Source organism: Glycine max, chromosome 8, assembly GCF_000004515.6.
Source record: "Glycine max cultivar Williams 82 chromosome 8, Glycine_max_v4.0, whole genome shotgun sequence".
Taxonomy (NCBI): Eukaryota; Viridiplantae; Streptophyta; class Magnoliopsida; order Fabales; family Fabaceae; genus Glycine; species Glycine max.
Genome location: NC_038244.2, coordinates 13,182,317 through 13,203,762, shown reverse-complemented (window position 1 = coordinate 13,203,762; position 21,446 = coordinate 13,182,317). Strand labels below are relative to the sequence as shown.

The 21,446-nt window shown below is 32.3% G+C and overlaps 2 protein-coding genes across 2 annotated transcripts; one reads left to right on the top strand and one right to left on the bottom strand.

Annotated features, from left to right (window-relative positions):
• Positions 1 to 8,132: 8,132 nt before the first annotated feature.
• LOC100800705 (aspartic proteinase CDR1) lies at positions 8,133 to 9,191 on the top strand. Its single transcript, XM_026129397.1, has one exon. It carries the CDS (start codon positions 8,133 to 8,135, stop codon positions 9,189 to 9,191), a length of 1,059 nt encoding a protein of 352 aa, XP_025985182.1.
• A 7,681-nt stretch (positions 9,192 to 16,872) lies between these two features.
• On the bottom strand, positions 16,873 to 18,195 carry LOC100800174 (probable aspartic protease At2g35615). The gene has a single exon (XM_003532875.5). It carries the CDS (start codon positions 18,193 to 18,195, stop codon positions 16,873 to 16,875), a length of 1,323 nt encoding a protein of 440 aa, XP_003532923.1.
• Positions 18,196 to 21,446: the final 3,251 nt, after the last annotated feature.

The window sequence follows — 21,446 nt, the reverse complement described above, 5'->3', positions numbered from 1 at the left end:
CATACGTTTTTTTTACGTACTACAGCATCATGGAGCTTTTTTTCGACAAAGCAACATCATTGAGCTTACCAACATAAAAAAACTTAATATTATTAAGTTATGAAAAATGTTACTATTTCAATGTAATTAACATTTTAACATATCAATTGAATCATTTTATAAATATCACCAATTAACATATGTTATTTATTATTATTATTATTATTATTATTATTATTATTATTATTATTATTATTATTTTTTAGTGCTGGAGTATTCTTGCCTCAATGTTGGACAACCCAAATTTAATCAAGATCTTGATAATAATTGTTTTCCTTTTGTGCTTAAATAGAAAGGGGAAAGCAGTTCTAGCAAGAAATAAAATCTAGTTTTATCTTGGCAAAAAAAAATGTAGTTTTATTGTGGTCCCACCAAAAGGCTTTGAATTCTCTTAAACTCTCAAAATAAATTGTGTTTGCATTAATAATAATGAATAATTTATACATTATGTTTAATAAAATAATAAATATTTTATAGTTATATCAATAATGATTTCATTGATATCGACAATCCGAAAGTTTCTTTTTTTCATGTTATGTTTTCTTCTAATTAAAATAGAAATTGTTAAAAATTTTATGGTATGAAAATAAAAAACAAAAGGTCAGTTTAAATTCACTATGCAAAAGTTCATTTTTACCAGGCAATATGACCTTTACCAGCCATATAAATAGCCGTTAAATCCTTTATCGACATTTAACTATTCACAGTCGTCGTATCCAGGGTCAGTGAAAGTACCGAAATTTATAGCAAGCGCAGGTATATAGTAAATACCCATTTTATGGCCAAGAAAAATTAAAACTTTTACCGGCAATTGTTATGACCACAAAAGATCATTTATAAATTATTCATTCCTTTCCATTTAGTAACTATTATATATAGCCGGTAAAACATGATTAGCCTATTACGAGCTTTTATATGTATATGCTAATAGCATATAACTAATATGTATATATGTGCCTACCGTGCTTTGCATATGCTAATATAGCATCAATTTTGTTTAAGTATTTATATTTATATAGGGATGTGATATTAATGATGTGTAAGGAGTTAGTATTTGTTATTTAGCTAGTGATAGGTAGAAGGAGGCACAGGGGTAGCAAACACACGGATTCCATGCTCAACTAGCAGAAAATGTGGTGCAAATAGCAAGCCTGCTTCAAGGTTGGTGCACGTATGAAGAGTAGTGGCGTGAAAGGGAGCAAACCTGGATTGTGAAAATGGAATACAAATTGCAGAATTGCTAATGATTTCTAGAATATTCCCTTTACACAAAATGACAAATTCTGTTATTAAGGAACTGGTATAAATAAAAGCATTTTAAGGGAAGAAATCTGCTATTTCATTTATTTATATCCCTCAATGGTTTACAAATGCTTTTATTTATACCAGTTCCTTAATAACAGAATTTGTCATTTTGTGTAAAGGGAATATTCTAGAAATCGTTAGCAATTCTGCAATTTGTATTCCATTTTCACAATCCAGGTTTGCTCCCTTTCACGCCACTACTCTTCATACGTGCACCAACCTTGAAGCAGGCTTGCTGTTTGCACCACATTTTCTGCTAGTTGAGCATGGAATCCGTGTGTTTGCTACCCCTGTGCCTCCTTCTACCTATCACTCCCAACCCCATCAAAAACACCTTGTCCTCAAGGTGTTGGGGCTACGATCACAGCTTCAAAATTCGAACCGGGATCCCAAATTAAAATGGGTGAAGGAATGAGGGCGTGAAAATGAGTGTTGCGGAAGCGGAGCCATCCAACAGAGTCGATGGTGATGTCAGAGGGAAGGAAATGGTAGTCGAGCTCTGTGTCCGTGGTTATGGCGATGAACATGACGGAAGGGAATAAGTCAAGGTCGGAGAGGAGGATATGGTGGCTGGGGGAGGACGCCTGGGGCTGGCTATCAGCGAGGAGGTAGACAGTAGCAATGGTAAGTGGATCCGGTAAAGGGAAGGGGTGTTGCGGCATGAGTGCGGGGAGTGGCGACAGAGTTGGTATGGGCGGAGGTGCAGTGAGCGTAGGTGACTGAGTTGACTGGAGCGGCGGGGGCCTCGGAGGTGGCGCCGGAGTTCGCGGCTGAGGCAACCGCAGAGGCGGCGGTGGAGTCAGTGGTGTAGGCGGCAGTGGAGGCAACGGCGGAGGCGTCGTGGCTGGCGGAGGTGGCGGCAGCGGAGGCGTTGTTGCTGGTGGCGGTGGCAACTGCGGAGGGGTCGGTGGAGTTAACGGCGGTGGCGTCGACAATGGCGGAGGTGGGAGTGGAATCTGCGGCAGAGGTCCGGGTCGTCGAGGTAGTCAGAGGAGAAGGGCGTCCAGTCGGGCATCCAAGCGGCGTGTTGCGGCATCAAGTTCGGCTAGGACAACGTCGAGGCGGTCCGTAGTGGCGGTCGAAAATTCAATGGGGTGTGATGGTTGTTGTGTGGGATAGTGGAGGGTTCCGTACGACGAGGAGTAGTGTGGGTGGTGGTAAGCAGCCATGGAAGCTCCGTACGTTGAGTGACGGCCATGGAAGACAGCCATGGAAGCTTCGTACGGTGAGTGGCAGCCATGGAAGGCGGCCATAGGAGGTCAATGAAAGCACCAAATTGTTACGTGCTGGGAAAAGCTAGCTGAACTTCGAGGGTCAGCACCTCCAAGAAGAAGAAGAGAAGAAGAAAGCTAAGGGAAGAAATCTGCTATTTCATTCATTTATATCCCTCAATGGTTTACAAATGCTTTTATTTATACCAGTTCCTTAATAACAGAATTTGTCATTTTGTGTAAAGGGAATATTCTAGAAATCATTAGCAATTCTGCAATTTGTATTCCATTTTCACAATCCAGGTTTGCTCCCTTTCACGCCACTACTCTTCATACGTGCACCAACCTTGAAGCAGGCTTGCTGTTTGCACCACATTTTCTGCTAGTTGAGCATGGAATCCGTGTGTTTGCTACCCCTGTGCCTCCTTCTACCTATCAGCTAGTCTTCGAATTTTCATTTGCAGTTAATCACATGGTTGTCAAACACCATTTAGATTCCATAATAGACAAAAGAAAAACAATTGGAATTTAATTTGAAACCAATTCAAACTAATAATTAAAACCTATTCCCAGCAAGTGTAGGAGTATATAACTCTTTAGTCACCCTGCTCAAGTTAAAAGTCCAGTCAGAGAGTATCATATCAAAGGTGCCTACTGCCTAATAACATCCTACAAGATATTAATCAAATACTTCATAGTTGTTTCCCATGTTACTAATCAATAATCGTTAATAATTTCCATTAAGTACAGAAAAAAAAGACTTATGAATTTTATATATTGTTTAGACAAAAGGTCCATGTCAAATAAATAGATCTTCCCTCTTTTCTACCCATAGTAAAACTTCACCTGCATGGAATGCATACAGGTAAACCAGATATCAAAATACAGCAAACAATGACAATTCATACTGTAAAAGTAAAAAACTCAAACTGATTTCCTAAGACATTCCAGCGGGTTATTGCTCCTATTGGCAAACATCATACCCCTGCACATTGAACCCTTATACATAAACCAGATCAAAGTCAAGTTCTGAATATCAGAGACCACAGATCAGGGGCAAAGCCAGAAATTTAATTCGAGGGGGGCCAAGAAAAAAAATTAGTAAAAAAAAATTAAATCTTCGGAAGCAAAAAATATTATAATATATATATATATAGATAGATATATAATACTAATTTCATAAATAATTAGTGACATTAGTAATTGCAAGGTGATGGTTTGGTAGTCGCACTGGGTTCTGTTATTCTATGGAGTATATGGATCATGGTGGGAGTTCGATTAAGTGTTACAGATTTGGGAATGGCCTTTTATTTTTTCGGGTCTTATGTTGTTGGACTGATTTCATATGCACTACAAGAAAAATGAATACTCTTATTATATAAATAAAATTTTATTGCAATAAAAATTCATGTTATCATATAAATGGAGACAAGCAAAGACAAACACACAAGATGTTCCAGAGAAACCTATAAGCTTTCAAATGCTGTATAACTTTGACAGAGTGCACAAGCTTTTATTTACATAACTTTGACAGAAGAAAGAGGACAGAGTATGCTTCAAGATTCAATGGTGATCGCCTCGTAAATGTGAGCTACATTCAAATTGGGGAAAATCAATTGGTTATAATGATGAAAGGAAAAACTCTAAACAAGCTCCTTTTTTTCTTCTTGCATTTGTTTATGATGTCATGTGCTTCTGGCTTTAAGTGTACAGGTCGAGACACACCATTGTGCAAACATTAGGAAAACAAAGCAAATATGAGCCTGTACCAAATGTGTGTTAGAATTTGCTTTCTAATGTTACGATACAACATTTTACTCCTACTTTCCAATAATTTAAAAGCAATTTTTTTAATATTTATTAGTGGCTAATATTGTTATAAAAGATGTTTAGCGAGTAACATTATTCATTCAGATTTAGTATATTCACAGAGTTAATAGGATTTTTTTATAAAAAAAAAACGTATAGTTAATATAGATAATAATGGACTGTACAATCCAGTGGCTTCCTTATATGGATATGGACTGTACAATCATATATACTAGAAGATATAAAATCTAGTTTCTTAAGAACAAAAGGCGAAATTTTCTATATGGCGGTTGGGTGTGGAAGATATATAGGAGCAGAATTTCTTGGTGAGGTGGATAAAGTGTGTCAGCCACTAGAAAAAGAAGATTGGAGGATAAAAAGTTGGATTGTATAACTTTAAGTTGTTGGCTACGTGGAGATAAAGTTTTTCTTTTAACAGTTTCAAGAGCGATTTGGCATAAGTTGCTTTAACTTAAATATGACCCTGAATTTTACAAGGTCGATCCCAATAGTTGGAATAGAGACAATGCTTCGTTTTGGTGTAGAGATGTTGGCAATGTAGAAGTCCATTACATTCACCTTTTTCAACTAATAAATTCTGGATTTCATCTCATTTTGTTCAAACAATAAACCCTAAGTTTTAAAGGTGAGTCAAAATGGTTTTTTTTTTCAAAAAAACAATGATCATTTTCAATTTCAGAATACAATTTTGAACATTTTTTTATTAATTCGAGATGTGAATTTCGTTTCATTGGATTTACTTACATCAAAATTATGGAATCAAACCAATGTTCAAAACAAAAAGAATCATAGACATAGTGAAAATTGTGTGGAAAAATATCTCATGAGCAACTGAAAAAAGAATACAATATTAGATTTTTGAATATTCGATTGCTCGTTGAATTCACTTTTTATGTGATTTTTTTCACCATGTTTATGGCTTTTATTTCTTTTGAACATTAATTGGATTCCATAGTCTTCATCTACGTGGTCAAGATTTCTCAGCTTTTATCCATTAAAGTTTTTAGCCCTTGAAATTTCATTAAATAAATAAAAAATAATGGATTCAAATTTTTATTATTTAGGGACTAAATACTGAATTCTTTTAAAAGTTTATAGACATTGACCAGTTAAACAAAAATTTAGGAACTAAAAATTAAATTTAAAAAAAAATCAAAAACTAAAAACTTAGTTAATCCTAATTAGAACAATTGTAAAATTATTTTTTACAATTAGTACAAATACATAATAATTTCACACTGCAATTGGCATCGCAGCAGCTTCAATCCCGCAACTGTGGCCGCATCGGAAATTTATTAAAACCATGGAAATGACTATTAGAACTTTCATACAAACAATATAATATCGTGGAATCTCTAATGCTGGAGTTGGGTGCAATCACTCCTAATTCTTCGAATAGTGATATGATAAAGTCTGGAAGGCGGATGGATAATTGTCAGTGGGGACAGCTTATAAAGCAGTGCTTGGACAAATACAGGGTGAGGGACATCAATTTGCGTGGTTGATTCCAGCATCATTATCTGCCTTACATTTTGTCTGGAAATTGGCGTGGAATAGACTAGCAACTAGAGTCTATCTTATTAAAATAATTGTGCAGCTACAAGATATTAAATGTCCTTTCTGTGGTTTAGAGGATTAAACGGCCTCCAATATTTTGTTTCTCTGTGGTATGGCTGAAAAGGTCTGGAAACACTACACCAGAAAAGACTTTTAGTGGCAATAAATGTTTCCTTTACTGACAATAAATATTGCCATAAAATATATTACCAACAATTACTCATTAGCCGTTGCATCCAGGGTCGGTAAAAACTTATACCGACTATTAAGCAAATGCTGGTAAAGACCCTCACAGCGGCCAGGGAAAGTACTAAGTTTTTGGTGACTATTCTCTCTGCATTTATAATGGCCAGTAACATATTAACTTCTAAATGCTTCTCTCTTCTTTTTTGCCAACTTATCTTTGTTGCCACTAAAAATTCCAGAAACATTTCTTTTGTCATTGCTTGAAGGAATAAGAATACCATCAGTGCAACATATGAAAAGGTGAACCACATTTTTTTATTGGATGCTTGTGAAAATTCTTGCTTCTGCCACAAATTCTTTCTCCTAAAGCAGACTTGACAAGATAAATTTTTAAATTGATTCTTTTTTTATGCAAGGTTGAGCATTTATGTGAGGCAATTTCTTGTGCAGACAATTTCTTGACTGCAATTAGCCTTCCGTTTTGCAAACTTTCTCTGTCAAAACAATTAAAATTCAGCATAGTAACCAACTAACCATAATATATAGGAGTATATAAATTTATCCGAGGCTCAACTACCAAGTATATATTAGTTCTTTATCACAAAGCACGTTTTTCTCATGCGAATAGACGTAAGTATTTTTACATGTGTCATAGCCCTGAACTAGCTTGACAGGGGAGTACTAAATGGTTGCAACTTAAAAAGAAAGAAACAAGAATGTAGTGATGAAATTAATAAAAACATCGCAGTGCATAACCAGATTTGCGGTTTCAATGATATTTTTTTGATAATCATCATTTAAATGTTACTACTATTTACAAAAATGTCACTGCATTTCTAATGACGACGGTTTTGGTAGAACTATTGTTGAATTAGCGTCAGTAAAGCTTGTTTTTATGGTAGTAGTTGAATCATATTACAATTTCATAAACCTCAAAGCACTATCATATCTGAATTTATATAATAATGCTCATAACTTATCATAATATATATATATAATTAATATAACAAACAGTAATAATAGTCAAATACAACAAATTGACTATATATTGTTGCGAATCAATGTGAAAGTTCACAAACAATGGCAACCTTCAATTTCAGCCACTAAAATTAAAGATTTTTAACAAATTAGAGATATAATCATTAATGATAAGTATGATTTACCAAAATTTAAAAAAAAAATCAATGAATCAAAGAAAAAATATTAAAAAGTGAGTTTCTAATAAAGTTTCATTAACTTTTCTGTACTTGTATATGCATATAAATAATGAATGTTAGATTATCAATCATTATTTTTCTTATCAACTAGGGAAAACATTTACTTTACTCGTCGAGAGAGATTAACGGGTAAATTTTTGCTATTCAGACAAATTAACTTTATCCATGATTAATTGTTATGGCTACTTTATGTATTTATACTTTTCACGTGTCAATTTGTCATGTGAAAATATATACCATCGTACCTATCAGCTTTATGACCTCCACACGGTGAGGCAAGCATGATGACAAATTGGAAAATACAATAATCGAAGCCATGGTAGGATTAGGAAGCACTCAACGTATAAAATTACGCGAATATTAAAGGCTACATACATATATATGATATTCATAAGTAACAAAAAAATCTATAAAAAAGAAGCACTTCGAGTCTTCCACACACGTTTCTTCCATCCATTCAAATTCTATCCCTTGGACGCCTTAATCATCAATCATGCTTGTTTTTCTATTTTGTTTCTTACTGCTATGTTCACTTTCTACTGCCTCCTTCGCTGAAGCCACACAAACTCTAAGCGGCTTCAGCGTTGATCTTATTCATCGTGACTCACCATTGTCACCCTTCTACAACCCTTCGCTCACCCCATCAGAGCGCCTAAGAAATGCTGCCATGTGCTCCATTTCTTGATCCAAACGTCTTGGATCAAGCGCGTTTGGATCGAGCAATGAAGATAAAGATGAGTCCCCTAAAACTATTACATTTCCAGACACACCCATTGGCGAATACCTAATGAGATTTTACATTGGTACCCCTCCCGTGGAAATGTTTGCCACTGCAGACACAGGGAGTGATCTCATTTGGATGCAATGTTCCCCTTGTAAGAAATGTTCACCCCAAAACACCCCTTTGTTTGAACCAAGAAAGTTTTCAACGTTCAGAACCGTGTCTTGTGACTCACAACCTCGCACACTACTCTCCCAATCCCAACGTACTTGCACAAAATCAGGTGAGTGCCAGTACTCTTATGCATATGGTGACAAGACATTCACCGTTGGAACATTGGGTGTTGATAAAATTAATTTTGGTTCAAAGGGTGTTGTTCAATTTCCCAAATTCACTGTTGGGTGTGCATATTACAATCAGGATACCCCAAATTCAAAGGGTCTTGGAGAAGGACCATTATCCCTAGTTTCACAACTAGGTGATCAAATAGGTTACAAATTTTCCTATTGTTTGATCCCCTACGGTTTAAACTACACTAGCAAATTGAAATTTGGGGACATAGCATTAGCAACGATAAAAGGAAAAAGGGTTGTGTCCACACCCCTCATACTCAAATCTTCTGAACCAAGTTTTTACTATGTCAATTTTGAAGGCATCAGCATTGGAAAAAGGAAGGTGGAGATGAGTAAAAGTGAAAGTGATGGCAACATGTTCATTGGTTCAGGGGCCACGTACACGATGTTGCAGCAAGATTTTTACAATAAGTTTGTGACTTTGGTGAAGGAAGTCGCTGGTGCTGAGGTGGAGAAAAATCCTCCAGCACCATTCGATTTTTGTTTAAGAGATAAGGGTACTAAGCACCTTTGGTTCAAGGATAGCAGTGATGACGACGACGATGGTGTGCCTGATGTTGTGTTTCATTTTACGGGTGCTGAGGTTCGACTGGATTTTTTTACTCACATGTTTTCATTGGTCAATGACAACTTGTATTGCATGTTGGTACACCCCAGCAACGGAGATGGATTTAACATCTTCGGGAATGTGCAACAAATGGGATTTCAGGTGGAGTATGATCTTAGAGGGGGAAAGGTTTCGTTTGCTCCTGCTGATTGTGCCAAACATTAGTTTGCGTAACCTGTGTTCGGTTAATAATGATTACACTTGTGCTTGTATACCTAGAAAATATGAGAAAGTTGTATGTTTGTAAGATGTACGAAAAAAAGTTTTATACTTTGTGTGGCTTTTGGAAGAACGTATAAATATGTTATTTGGACTTATTTCCAAGTTAAATTACTATTAAGTATTTTAAAACTTTTTGATAGGTTCTTAAACTTTTTTATTATCATTTAGATGTCTAAATTAAAAGGTTCTTAAAAGTATTTATAATGTTTTCAAACCCTAAAATAACTATTTGTAAGAATCATATACAAATATAGAAGCAGGTTGATAACAACTTACACACTGCCTGTTCAATTTAGTTATATTCTCTTAGTTAGAAATTAATTTAGTTATATTCTCTTACTTAGAAATTAATTTGTATGAAATAACTTGTTATGCAACAAAAATAATTTGTTTTCCCAAAATGTAGTCCTACAGTAACAATATAAAAAAAAAAAACTGCAGAGTTGGGTCTAGTTTATAAGAAAACAAGCTTATATTTCCAAATGACATGGGTCTCATTTTCGCTCACAATGTAAGGATCTTGTTAATGTATAATTTGTAAGTTTTTATGCAAGTGATCTTTAATCCTTGAGGCTTATTCTGACTTTGATGAATGCCTGAGACTCATCTCACCTAAAATTTTATATAATTATAAATAAAAGTAACAATATCAAGAAAAGAATAACAAATTTGATTTTTTATTTGTTTCATCCGTTGAACAAAATAATAATTTTTTAGTTAAAAAATATTTTTCATCCCTAATAAATACTTGAATTTTGTGTTTATTATCCTATAAATTTATTCTTTACATTGAGTTCCTAATAAAATAATAATTTTAATTTGATCTTTCAAACTTTTTTAATCTTTAATAAATAAGTGAATTTTGTGTTTTAGCTATCAGATAATTTTTTTTATTTGTTATTAGTTATTTTAAAATATAATAATAAAAAATGAAAAAATAAATTATTAGGAAACAAACAAAAAATTTACTAATTTATAGGAATTAAAAAATGTAAAAAATTAAAAATAAAATATTTATTTTATCAGAAAAAATTATTATAAAACAAATATAAAATTTGAATGCATATTAAAAATAAACATATTTTAGTTTCTTTTTTATTTCAATGATGCAAAATTAACATTATTGTAAGATATTTAGGTGTTGACGTGACTTTAGGGCCATGGTCCTGCATGTACAAGAGCACAACGAGGATAATGGTCTGGGTAATTATTATAATAAGAATGGATCTTATCAACAAAAGTGGGAGAATAGTAAAATAAAAGGACCAATTTTAGGGTAGACCATCATATAGGTATCATGTACCATAATACCGACCTTCAGATTAATCTACGATAGCATCCATATTAGTTGAGATAGAGGCGAAAACAAAAATAGTCCCCAACTACTAGAGTTTGCTTTAGATCTAGAATGTCCAACTTAAGGCTGATGCAACATGAATAAGACATAACAAAAAATAATTTTAAAAAAAAACTCATCTTAGTTAAAAAATAAATAAATAAAAAAAGAAGAAGAAGAAAGAAACTCATCTTGGTGTCGGTGTTGAGGCTAATACTAAAGTACCTACAACTATTTATCATCAAACTTGTAGTATGAGTTTTGCAATATTCTTATAAGATTTGATTTTGAAAGATGTAGCATAAGATCTTAAAAAAATAAAGCTCTAGATCTACACAATTCTTCAAAAACATTATCATTAATGTACACACTCAGCCAATTCCTTTAGAATTCATCCAAATTTTAAATTTATGCTATCATTAAAATATTGAATGCAATAAAAATCATATGCTAATAGATTTCTATTTGACTAACTTTTTTTGTTATTTTTCTATTTGACTAATTAAAGTATATGAATAATGCATCCCGGAACAGAGATTTATAAGATACTCACGTAATATAGAGATGGACTTTAACATTAATTGTTATCCAACCAGTAAGGTCTAGAGACATAAATAAGACGAGTATACTTTTCTGGAAACAAAAATGAATAGGTATTACAATACCTTACACCCTCTACCTATTATTTTTCCTACTTTTAACATGGGGATGGTTCAAATTAAGTGTTGGACAATGTGGCATTCACATTTCCCACCCGTGCCCAGTGTTTTGAAAAGCAAACAAAATTATGTCTAACTTATTGAATTGACTAGTTGAACTTATTGAAAAGCATCATCCTTAAAATCGTGCGTGTCACAAACCAGTCAAGAAATTATTGAAAAGCATTATGACCACCTTCATCATCAAACGCATGAACCTCTATATATACTCGTCAAACCAACAAGAGCCAGCAATCAAAGACTCAATTGACGGTGTTGCGTTGAGCACTGTATTGCCAGCACGCCTTCACTGTTTTACACGTAAAATCCAATAATTGCTGCTCTTCCTTGTCGCATCGTAGCACGGTGCAAAAAGAAGGGCGCAAGTCACACAACACTTAAACCCTAATATGGCAGATGATTTTTAGTATTTTCCCAATGAAAAGGATGCATGAACTACTGCGTGATAAAAGAGAAATTAAAGAAACATAAATATGGCAGATGATTCAATGTCATACGAAAAGAAAAACAAAAAAAATTATTAAATTAAGTACTTTACAGATATTCCTTTCTCCAACGTTGCAAGCAGCAATTTATAACTGAGTTGATAAGAAGTGAAAACCTAATAAATCTTTTATATTTGTGGGCAATTGAAACTATATACTTAGTATTTACATTGGATGCTGTCTACACTAGCACCTTTTTATTCAATAAAACTTTTAGCTATTTTCTTATAAAAAAAGACATTGGATTTATAAAATAAAGAAACAGGGAGAAAAAAAGTTATACAATTTGGCTTAATATATTTTTAAATTGCATGTTTACTCCATTTAATATATAGTATTTGAACAATTAATTTTTCTAATTTTTAATTACTTAATTTTTGTCTTCATAATTTGGCTTTATATATATATATATATATATATATATATATATATATATGCGCGCGCTTCATTAATTATCCTTTTAGTCCTGTAAATTTATTTAATTTTAGTTTTAGTTTTTCCAATTTTTTTCTTAAAAGCATATCTTAGAATTCGTTTTTTCATTAGTTCTTGTTATCAGAAGCCATTGATATATATAACTAAAAGTTGTTGATATCTACAAGTGCCACATTAGAGAAAAAATATCATGTCATTGGTGCTATAAGTTAGCAAAAAATGTCATGCTATATAATCATAATTTTGTCTGTTGACTAGACAATCACCTATACATTTGTGGTTAATTTTCATCAAAGATGGTGTATCTGTCGAAAATCAATGCTAACTTGGTCATACAAATCATATCAATCACAATCACACAACGTGCTTTTCTTGTTAAAATGTGAAATGATTGTTATTTAACAAAGAACATAAGCTACTTTGTTATTATCTCTTCCTATACGTTTCCCTTTAATTATAGTTCATTTTATCATATCTTTCAATTTACATGATCAGTGATGGGAGGACAAATTAAGGACACTTGAACTTTGGTAGCACTTCGGAAGGTAGTTCTCTAATTGAGACAAACATCAGTGGGATGGATTGATGGAACAACATTATGTGCGTGGAGCCTTATTATGTGCACATGTCTATTGGCTTGAATCATCTTTATATATCACATAATGCCACACCATAATCTCCATTGCCTTTAATGTTATTCACTATCACTTAATTAGTCAATTCTTTTGCTTATAAAAAGAATCTTTTATTGTTTTTGTTATAATTTTATTTTAAAGAATTGTGTTTTCGTATAATTTTGTTGTAATTGTTTTCTATAATTCTTTTTGTTTTTACAATTTTTTATATTAATTTTTTTTTGTAATTGTATATTGGTACAAAATTATCGACTTTGCCAATATTACTCCGACCAACGATTTATTTACTGGTTATATTAACAAGTTTATCTCTCAATTTATACATTTTCATTTTTTTATAAGACTAAATGATTTCATTGTTCACACACATAGCTGATAAAGTTACGCCTCATGTAGATTTAGACTTTTTTTAAGGTATTAACTTAGTAAATGTTGATAGAGAATAAGTTGTATATGCATTTATTTTCTTGTGATTCACACAATCACGTACGTGCGTTTACACATATATAACTTACTGAAAAGTCATTAATTTTTTTTTATAAATTTATTCAAATACATGTGTAACTATTTAATTTATATTATAAATTAAATACGTTGAAATACACACACAAATAACTTACTGAAATGTCATAAATTGTTTTTTATAAATTTATTCAAACACACGTATAACTATATATTTATATAATAAAATAAGTTGAAATAATAAATTATTTGTAATGTCTACTAAAAGGCACGCAATACGTCAATACTAAATTTATTTTATATTTAAGTAATCATTTCATCCTTATATTTGTGCAAACTTTAATTTTTTTTGTTACTACACATAGAAACTCCATGTTTTAGTTCTTGTACTAGCATTTTTTTTATCTTGTAGTTCCTACATCAATTTCATTATAACAATGTAAATTGTTGTAGATGTGACCATATGGGACCCGCCAAAGTGCACTGTTCGCATGCTGAGGTGGCAATTTTGATAAATTCATTACTTATTTGATTTGTATACTTGTCTAAACATTGCATTTGGTACCTATATATACCTAGAAAGTTTACGATTTAGTCTCCTTACCTATAAACTTTACATTTTAGTCTCTATATCAGTATTTTTTTTTTTTGTTTCAATTGTTTTCCTCAGTTGCAAAGAACAAAAATGACTCCACCACACACACCATACGGCCAATGGCGATTTTCGGTAGTGGAGTTCGTCCCACTGTTTGTTCCTTTTTATGTCATATATGTTTCAATTTCCCATTCTTTCATCAGAAATCGCCTCCACCAGCAGTGCATGACAAAAATCTTCATTTGGCAGTTTAACAACCGCAAAAAAAAAAATTCAAATTGTTTAACAAGTGTGAAAAAGATCTAAGAATTTTACATCGTCAAATTTTATTTTGTGACAATGTTAGAGCATATAAAGATAATTAATGGAGTTACTTGACAACTAACAACAGACAATAAAATATAAAAAAGTAGTTATATAAGAATTTCAACGTAAAATTTCTCTGTATATGCAATGTTTTGCCAAGTATATGAGCTAAATGAATAATTAAATTATTGATATCGTCACCTTAGCATCACAACTGTGCACATAGGTAAAAAGATTTTAAAAACAAAAAATTAAAAAAATTGGAATAACTGTCAACAAAGGATCAATGTCGATATAATGCAACCGACAATTGGGATTAAAAGAGAAAAAATAATTAAAACGTAAATTTCTATGCATAGAGACTACAACGAAAAGTTTGCACAACTAATATTAATTAAACCAGGCATTATTTTCCATACATCATCTTACAGAAAATATAAAAAGTCTCCTCAAATATCCTATGAAAATTAATTACAAGGCCAGAAATGAAAAGAATAGTGTATTTCATATATGATTTTAAATTGAGGTTGCAGTTGTAATGAGCCAAAAAAAAAAATGTTATAGAAAAATATAGGTGATACGATCGCAATTATAATCAGGATGTGATTGTGATGAATCAAAATATCTTAATTTTGAGGATCACAATTTAAAACCATGATGTATTTATAAGAACTGGAATTCATGCAAGCCTGTATTACTCCAGTTCTCGGTAAATGTGCTTTAGGCAAACAAGTATGTCATTCAAACCACATATTAGCTTCCCTGCTGCGTTGCTTAACAAAATGACAAGTGGCTATGATGATGAATTCCACTTGCACCAATAAAGAAAAATAAAGAGGTATATTGTTGTATTCTGTAGAGAAATGGGGGGGGACCATTTTTGCAAGCTAAAAAATGGTTCAAGGGTTGAAAAATAAGCACAGAAAACAGAATCTTTAGTAAATTAGCATTTTCAAGTGTTTAGTGGTCGAACATAACTTCGACAATGGAAAACCCTAAAAACACTCAACCTCGAGCAAACATCCACGTGGTTGCTGAATTACATAAGAAACTCAGTATATGGATAAGGAACATAATATTGGGTTTATAAAGTAATTTTCTGTTTAGAATTTCTAGCTGCTTTAGAGACACATGGATTATTTTCCTACGGTGCTACCTTTCATTCAACACCCCTGGACATATTTATGTCCATTGCACACATAGCAATGCTAATCAAATTTAGGCTAAACTAGTAGTTACAGTTTATATATATATATATATATATATATATATATATAGCTAGAGAGAGCTAGAGAGAATCCCTTAACAAAGAACATAGCTTCTTTGTGCTTATCTTTTCCTCTAGTTTTTCTGTATAGTTCATTTTTATCTCATCCTTCAATTTACATGACAGTGGTGGGACGAGAAATTAATGCACTTTGCGAGCACTTCGGAAGGCAGGTCTCACCAAGTCTTTTTGCTCGAGAGTTGAGACAAACATCGGTGGAATGTGATGATGGAACAATATTACTATGCGCGTGTGGAGCCTTATGATATGTCTATTCGTGTTTTGTTTTTTTTTTTTTCTCATATGTATATTCGTTTGAATGTATACCACATAACTCCACTCCATAATCACCATTGCCTTTCACGTAGTTTAGAGTTTACATTGATATCCTTTCGTTATATTTTGTCTATATTTATTGATTTAACTCCCAAGTTATACGGTGTATGTTCAAACTTTTTTGTAATATTAAATGATTTCATGGTTCTTAAATACAAGACACAAGTTACATACGGTCACAGATGATCATTGTGCAATGAGCAAGGCAAACAAGAAATAACAGAACAATCGAATTCCGAAATATGAACAAAATAAACACAATATAGGCTATTGACACAAGATTATATTACACCTTTTTTTCATATATGATATAAGACTCCATCTCATATTTATACTTTAACAATAACTAATAAGTAGGTTTCGAATTGAGGACTTTAGGCTTAAAGATTTAAACTCCAAATCAACAAATCACTTAGGAAATCAAAGTTAGTCTTCGTAGTTTAAAACATTTTATTTTAGTTAATTTATACAGTTACAATTTTTTTATGGTCAAGTTTCAACTAAGAAATGTAGATAACATTAGTTGAAACTTAACGGTGTTCAATTGTGCATGTTTCCTATTTTTATTAATTTCACTAATTATTTTTCAAACTTTATTAGTCAAAATTTGATAGTTAATTTATTATTAGCTTAATTTGGGTTTAATAAAATAGTAAATAAAATAATCAGTATTTTTATAAAAAAAAGAATTATCAAACATTTAAATATAGTGGGTTCGAAATTTTATGACACACAATATTGTAAAATAAGTTGAAATAAACTATTGATATGGTCTTATAAAAGGCACGCAATCTATGAAAGTTCATTTTCCATGCATTTCCCGATTGAAAATACTTAACATTAAAAAGTTTACTCAAATATCTTTATGATAATTAAGTATAAGATAAGAAATAAAAAAGAATGCGTGCATGTATTCATAGATCCCTAGCTAGGTTCATTCATTCATTATTGTTATCAAGTCCGAAACTTACAAAACATAATACTGTTTTTTTTTCTTTCCTCGGTACAAGTTGAAATCCTAATTAACCAAACGCAAAGGTTAATTAAGCTAGTCTTTGGCACAATCAGCAGGAGCAAAAGAAACCATCCCCCCTTGAAGATCATACTCCACTTGATAACCAATTTGTGCATGATTTCCAAAGATGGAATCATCTTCATCAGAGGTGGGTAATGCGACCATGCAAAGCAAGTTGTTGTCTTCGGCCTCAAACAAGTTTGAAGCATCCACGCGAACCTTAGCACCCGTGAAAAGAAACACAACATCAGGGAAACGTTTCCTCTTACCCTTATTTTCGAAACAAAAGTTGTATACCAATGGAGGGATTTTCACTGCCTCAACACCATACACTTCCTTCACCAAAGCCACAAACTTATTGTAAAAGCTTTGCTTGAGAATCGTGAAAGAGGTCCCTGAATCGATTAATATGTTGCCATCTGTTTGACTTTCACTTGTCTTCACCTTCTTGTTTCCAATGCTGACGCCTTCAAGATTGAGGTAGTAATAGCTTGGTCCAATAGATTTGATTATGAGGGGAGTGGACACAACCCCTTTTATTTGTTTTACAATTGCATCGTTCCCGAATCTCATTTTGCTAGTGGAGTTTGAACTCAAAGGAGGGAAACAATAGGAGAATTTGCGACCAATTTGATACCCTAGTTGTGAAATTAGTGACAATGGCCCTACTCCAAGACCCACTAGACCCATGTTTCTCTTGCTCTCGTCCACGGTATCATTATTGGAAAATGTGCATCCAAAAGTAAGCTTGGGAAATTTAATAGCATTGTTCTTGGAACCAAAATTAATGGACTCAAAACCCAATATTCCAGAGACTAATGTATGGTCACCATATATATATTGGTAGTAGCACTGACCTGACTTTCCAACACAGGCACGTTGGGATGGAGGGAGTAGTGTGCAAGGTTGTGAGTCACATGGCACAGTCTTGAATGTGGAAGACTTTCTTGGATCAAATAATGGGGCGTTTTGGGGTACACATTTCTCACAAGGGGCACATTGCACCCAAATTAGATCACTTCCTGTGTCCGCAATAGCAAACCTTTCCACAGGAGGGGTGCCAATGTAAAACCTCATGAGGTATTCAGTGATGGGTTCGTCTGGAATGGTAATGGTTCCGGGTGATCTATCATCGTTTTGAGATAGGCGAAGACGACGTTTGGAGCGAGCAAAGGAGCGCAAGACAGTGTTCTTGATGCGCTCTGATGGGGTGAGTGAAGGGTTGTAAAAGGGTGACAATGGTGATTCACGGTGAATAAGATTGATGCTGAAGCCACTTAGAGTTTTGGAGGCTTCAGCGAAGGATGCAATAGAATGTGAACATAGGAGTAAGAAACAAAATACAAAAGCATGCATGATTGATAATAAAGGTACTGTACAACAATACAAGGGATAGAATAGGAGTGGATGGAGGGAAGCATCTCAAAGCGCTTCTATTTATAGATTTTTTTTGTTACTACATATGTTAAGGGTCAATGCGAAAAATTATTAGGTGATTCGGAATTGCTACTTATATATTGTCCCTACTAAATTTTTATTTTCAAATATTTAGAATAATATTTAGATTTATATGATATTATCTTATTTTAGGATATTGTTTAGATTGATATTATCTGTATTTTAGGGATTTATTTTTTCTGTTAAAATGGGATGTTAGGTATATAAATAGATGCTCTCGGGATGACAAGAATCATTCACCATGCCACTCTAGTTAGAGAGGAGTTGTGTGAAGGGAGAGTTAAACTTATAATGACTATAAATATAATATCAATGAAACTCTTTTAATTTGCAATATATCTCCTCTCTGCACACAAAAAATCACCATATGTGACCCGTATTTAAGTTTTAAAATTTAAGAGAAAACAATTAAAAACACTTGATTAAGTAGGTAGATATTTTTTTCTTATCAAAAAAATGTTAATTCCTAATTGTTAGTTCTTTATTAGTGGGGGAGTCACATCCATGACCTCTCACTTCCTTTTTTTTATTATTATTAGACCAATCTTATAACTCCTGTATAAAGATCGATTAAAATTATGGACAATAATGATCAAAGACTACCTAATAATTTATCAATAAATGTGCAGCCTTTTACATTTGTGTTTATACATCATCGATCGAGTACTTTCTATGGCGATCGACTTATTATGTTCTCTGATGAACTTCCGTCATGCTTACCTCACCATGCCGAGGTAAATTCATTTATAAGCTAAATTGACATATTTAAATTAAAATGAGCACTTTAACCGAAGATCTGATAAAAGTGTTAAGAAATACAGTTTAACTAATACGAAAACCCTTTCAAAAAATAAACTAATACGAAACCCTGTACAAAACCATGTCGAGGTCATAAAGCTGGTTTATATACGATGATATAAACTGAGTGGATATCATGATTGGGCACATTACAAGATTCATTCAGTCCACAAAAGATGGGACTTCTACGAAATTAATTCCTTTGAATGCAATATGCTATGAGAGACGACTATGCAAACATGAGTGAAAAACTTTATTTTTGTTTTAGGACGTAGTAGTGGAATGTGAACATGGCCTTTCGTATATACAATTCAAAAAGACTAAAAGAAAATGTGAATTATGGCCTTTCTTTTTCGTTTTCAGATGGCAAATATACACAAGGGAAATGATGAATTATGCCTTTACTCATTTTAAAGATAATGTTATGAATTGTGATTTTTTGTTTTTGCACAGCTATGAATTATGAATGAAATATGAATATGATTTAATTAAATTATTCTTTTTCTATACAATGTAAAAAATCTAGATAAAACATGAATTACATTTAAAAAAATAACTATATTTAACAAGCACACACATAAATATAATTTAAATACAGTAAAAATAAATAGTAAACAATAGTCATACTATAATACGTTCGCAATTATAGATTATGTTCTGTTGTTTAAATATTTGACGGATTAGGAGCATGGGTGTGGACACAATTCTTTTGTAGGGTAAAGGTTGTGAGGTGGGCTTTAGTTGCTGCTGATTTTTATGCTTAAGATTGAAAACGTGTAAGTGATGAAAAGATTGATATGGGTGAGCAACATAGACTCGTATTGACCAAGACAATTCCATTATTGAAGGCATGTGTGATACTATTATTAAAAAAGACACAAGTTTTATATCGATTAAAAATAAAGTTAAGATAAAACATATAAATGAGAGATAAATCTCATTCAATGAATTTAATTTTTTGTTTTAAGTTAATTCAAATTCATATTCTAAGATGATATTATAATTTATCTAATTATATCTATTAAAAATGGAATTACCATATGTCATTCACATATCAAGTTAAAAGTATTGAACATTATGAAAAAATTCAAGTTTCATATTGTCTAAAAATAAGATCAATATAAAATAATACATAAGTGAAAAATAACATTTATGAATTAATTTTTGAAGTTAAATTAATTCTTCGATTCAAATTCTAAGAACTATGACTATCAAATCATTGACATTTGTGCGGTATATATTTTCCGCTTTCACATATGATTTTTTTGGAGGCTGGGAGGTGTTTTTACTTTGATGCTACCTGTGCCTTTTATGTGGGAGGTTTTGTCTTTTGTTTTGTGGCTGTGAATAAATTGTTTTGTGGCTGTGAATAAATTGTTTTGGGGCCATTATTCCTTTTATGTTGTTTTGATGGATGTGTAATAATGTACAATGGAAGTGTAACTTTGTAGTTAAATGAAAATGATTTATTTAATAAGAAAATTTATATTTAAATTCCCTCAAGATCAAATTTTGTTTTGAAAAGTCATCCACACAGGGATCACTTGCAGCAGAAATGTATCTATAACGTCTAGCACTAAGTCGTTATGTTGTCTTAAAGACTCAAATGGATCACTGTGTTATTGGTTGTATGCCATTTCTTTTTAGTTATCAACACTAAATTACTAGATAATTCATTATAGATCAAGGTGTTGAGTTTAGTTAGTATGAATGCGATTCTTATAATGAATAAAAACAGTTCATTAAAGTTTTTTCACTAATATTTGTATGGTAATTAAATGTAATTAATTTTATCCAATAAATTGAAATTTTTTAATAAATATCACAAAAACAAAAAAAAATATAAAAAAACAAATAAATGAAAATAAAATTATCCCTGCAGCTATTAGCACAAGATGTTATTCAGTTATTATTTCTGTTTTTTCTTGTATTGAGGTTAATTAAAATCATTTTCATGATGTAATATGCATGACGTGTATTAATAATTTTTTTTAGCAAGCCAATTTTTTCTTATTAATTTGAAGCTTCCATGATGAAGCACGAGACGAAAGACACGTAAGCATGACGTGTACGTATGTGAATGAAAGACTTTTATTTTTGACAGTAAAAAGTGGTGTACATATGAACATGAATATTGTTTGTATGCTAGCTAATGGAATGATAAATAAAGAATGAGCCCCACTATATTTTAATTTATTTCCAGATTTTTAGGACGAAAGTTAAGATACCTTTGACAAGCTACTAATAAGCTAACCACACATGAATGGTGCTGTGAGTGCGTGTGGAAAATAACTAAATGCTGAGAGTATGCTGGTACATGTGAGTTTCACAAAAAAAATATTATATATATG

What these genes read in the sequence shown, in the direction of transcription:
- LOC100800174 (XM_003532875.5), bottom strand. Translation starts at nt 18,195, where the DNA reads ATGCATGCTTTTGTATTTTGTTTCTTACTCCTATGTTCACATTCTATT.
- LOC100800705 (XM_026129397.1), top strand. Translation starts at nt 8,133, where the DNA reads ATGAGATTTTACATTGGTACCCCTCCCGTGGAAATGTTTGCCACTGCA.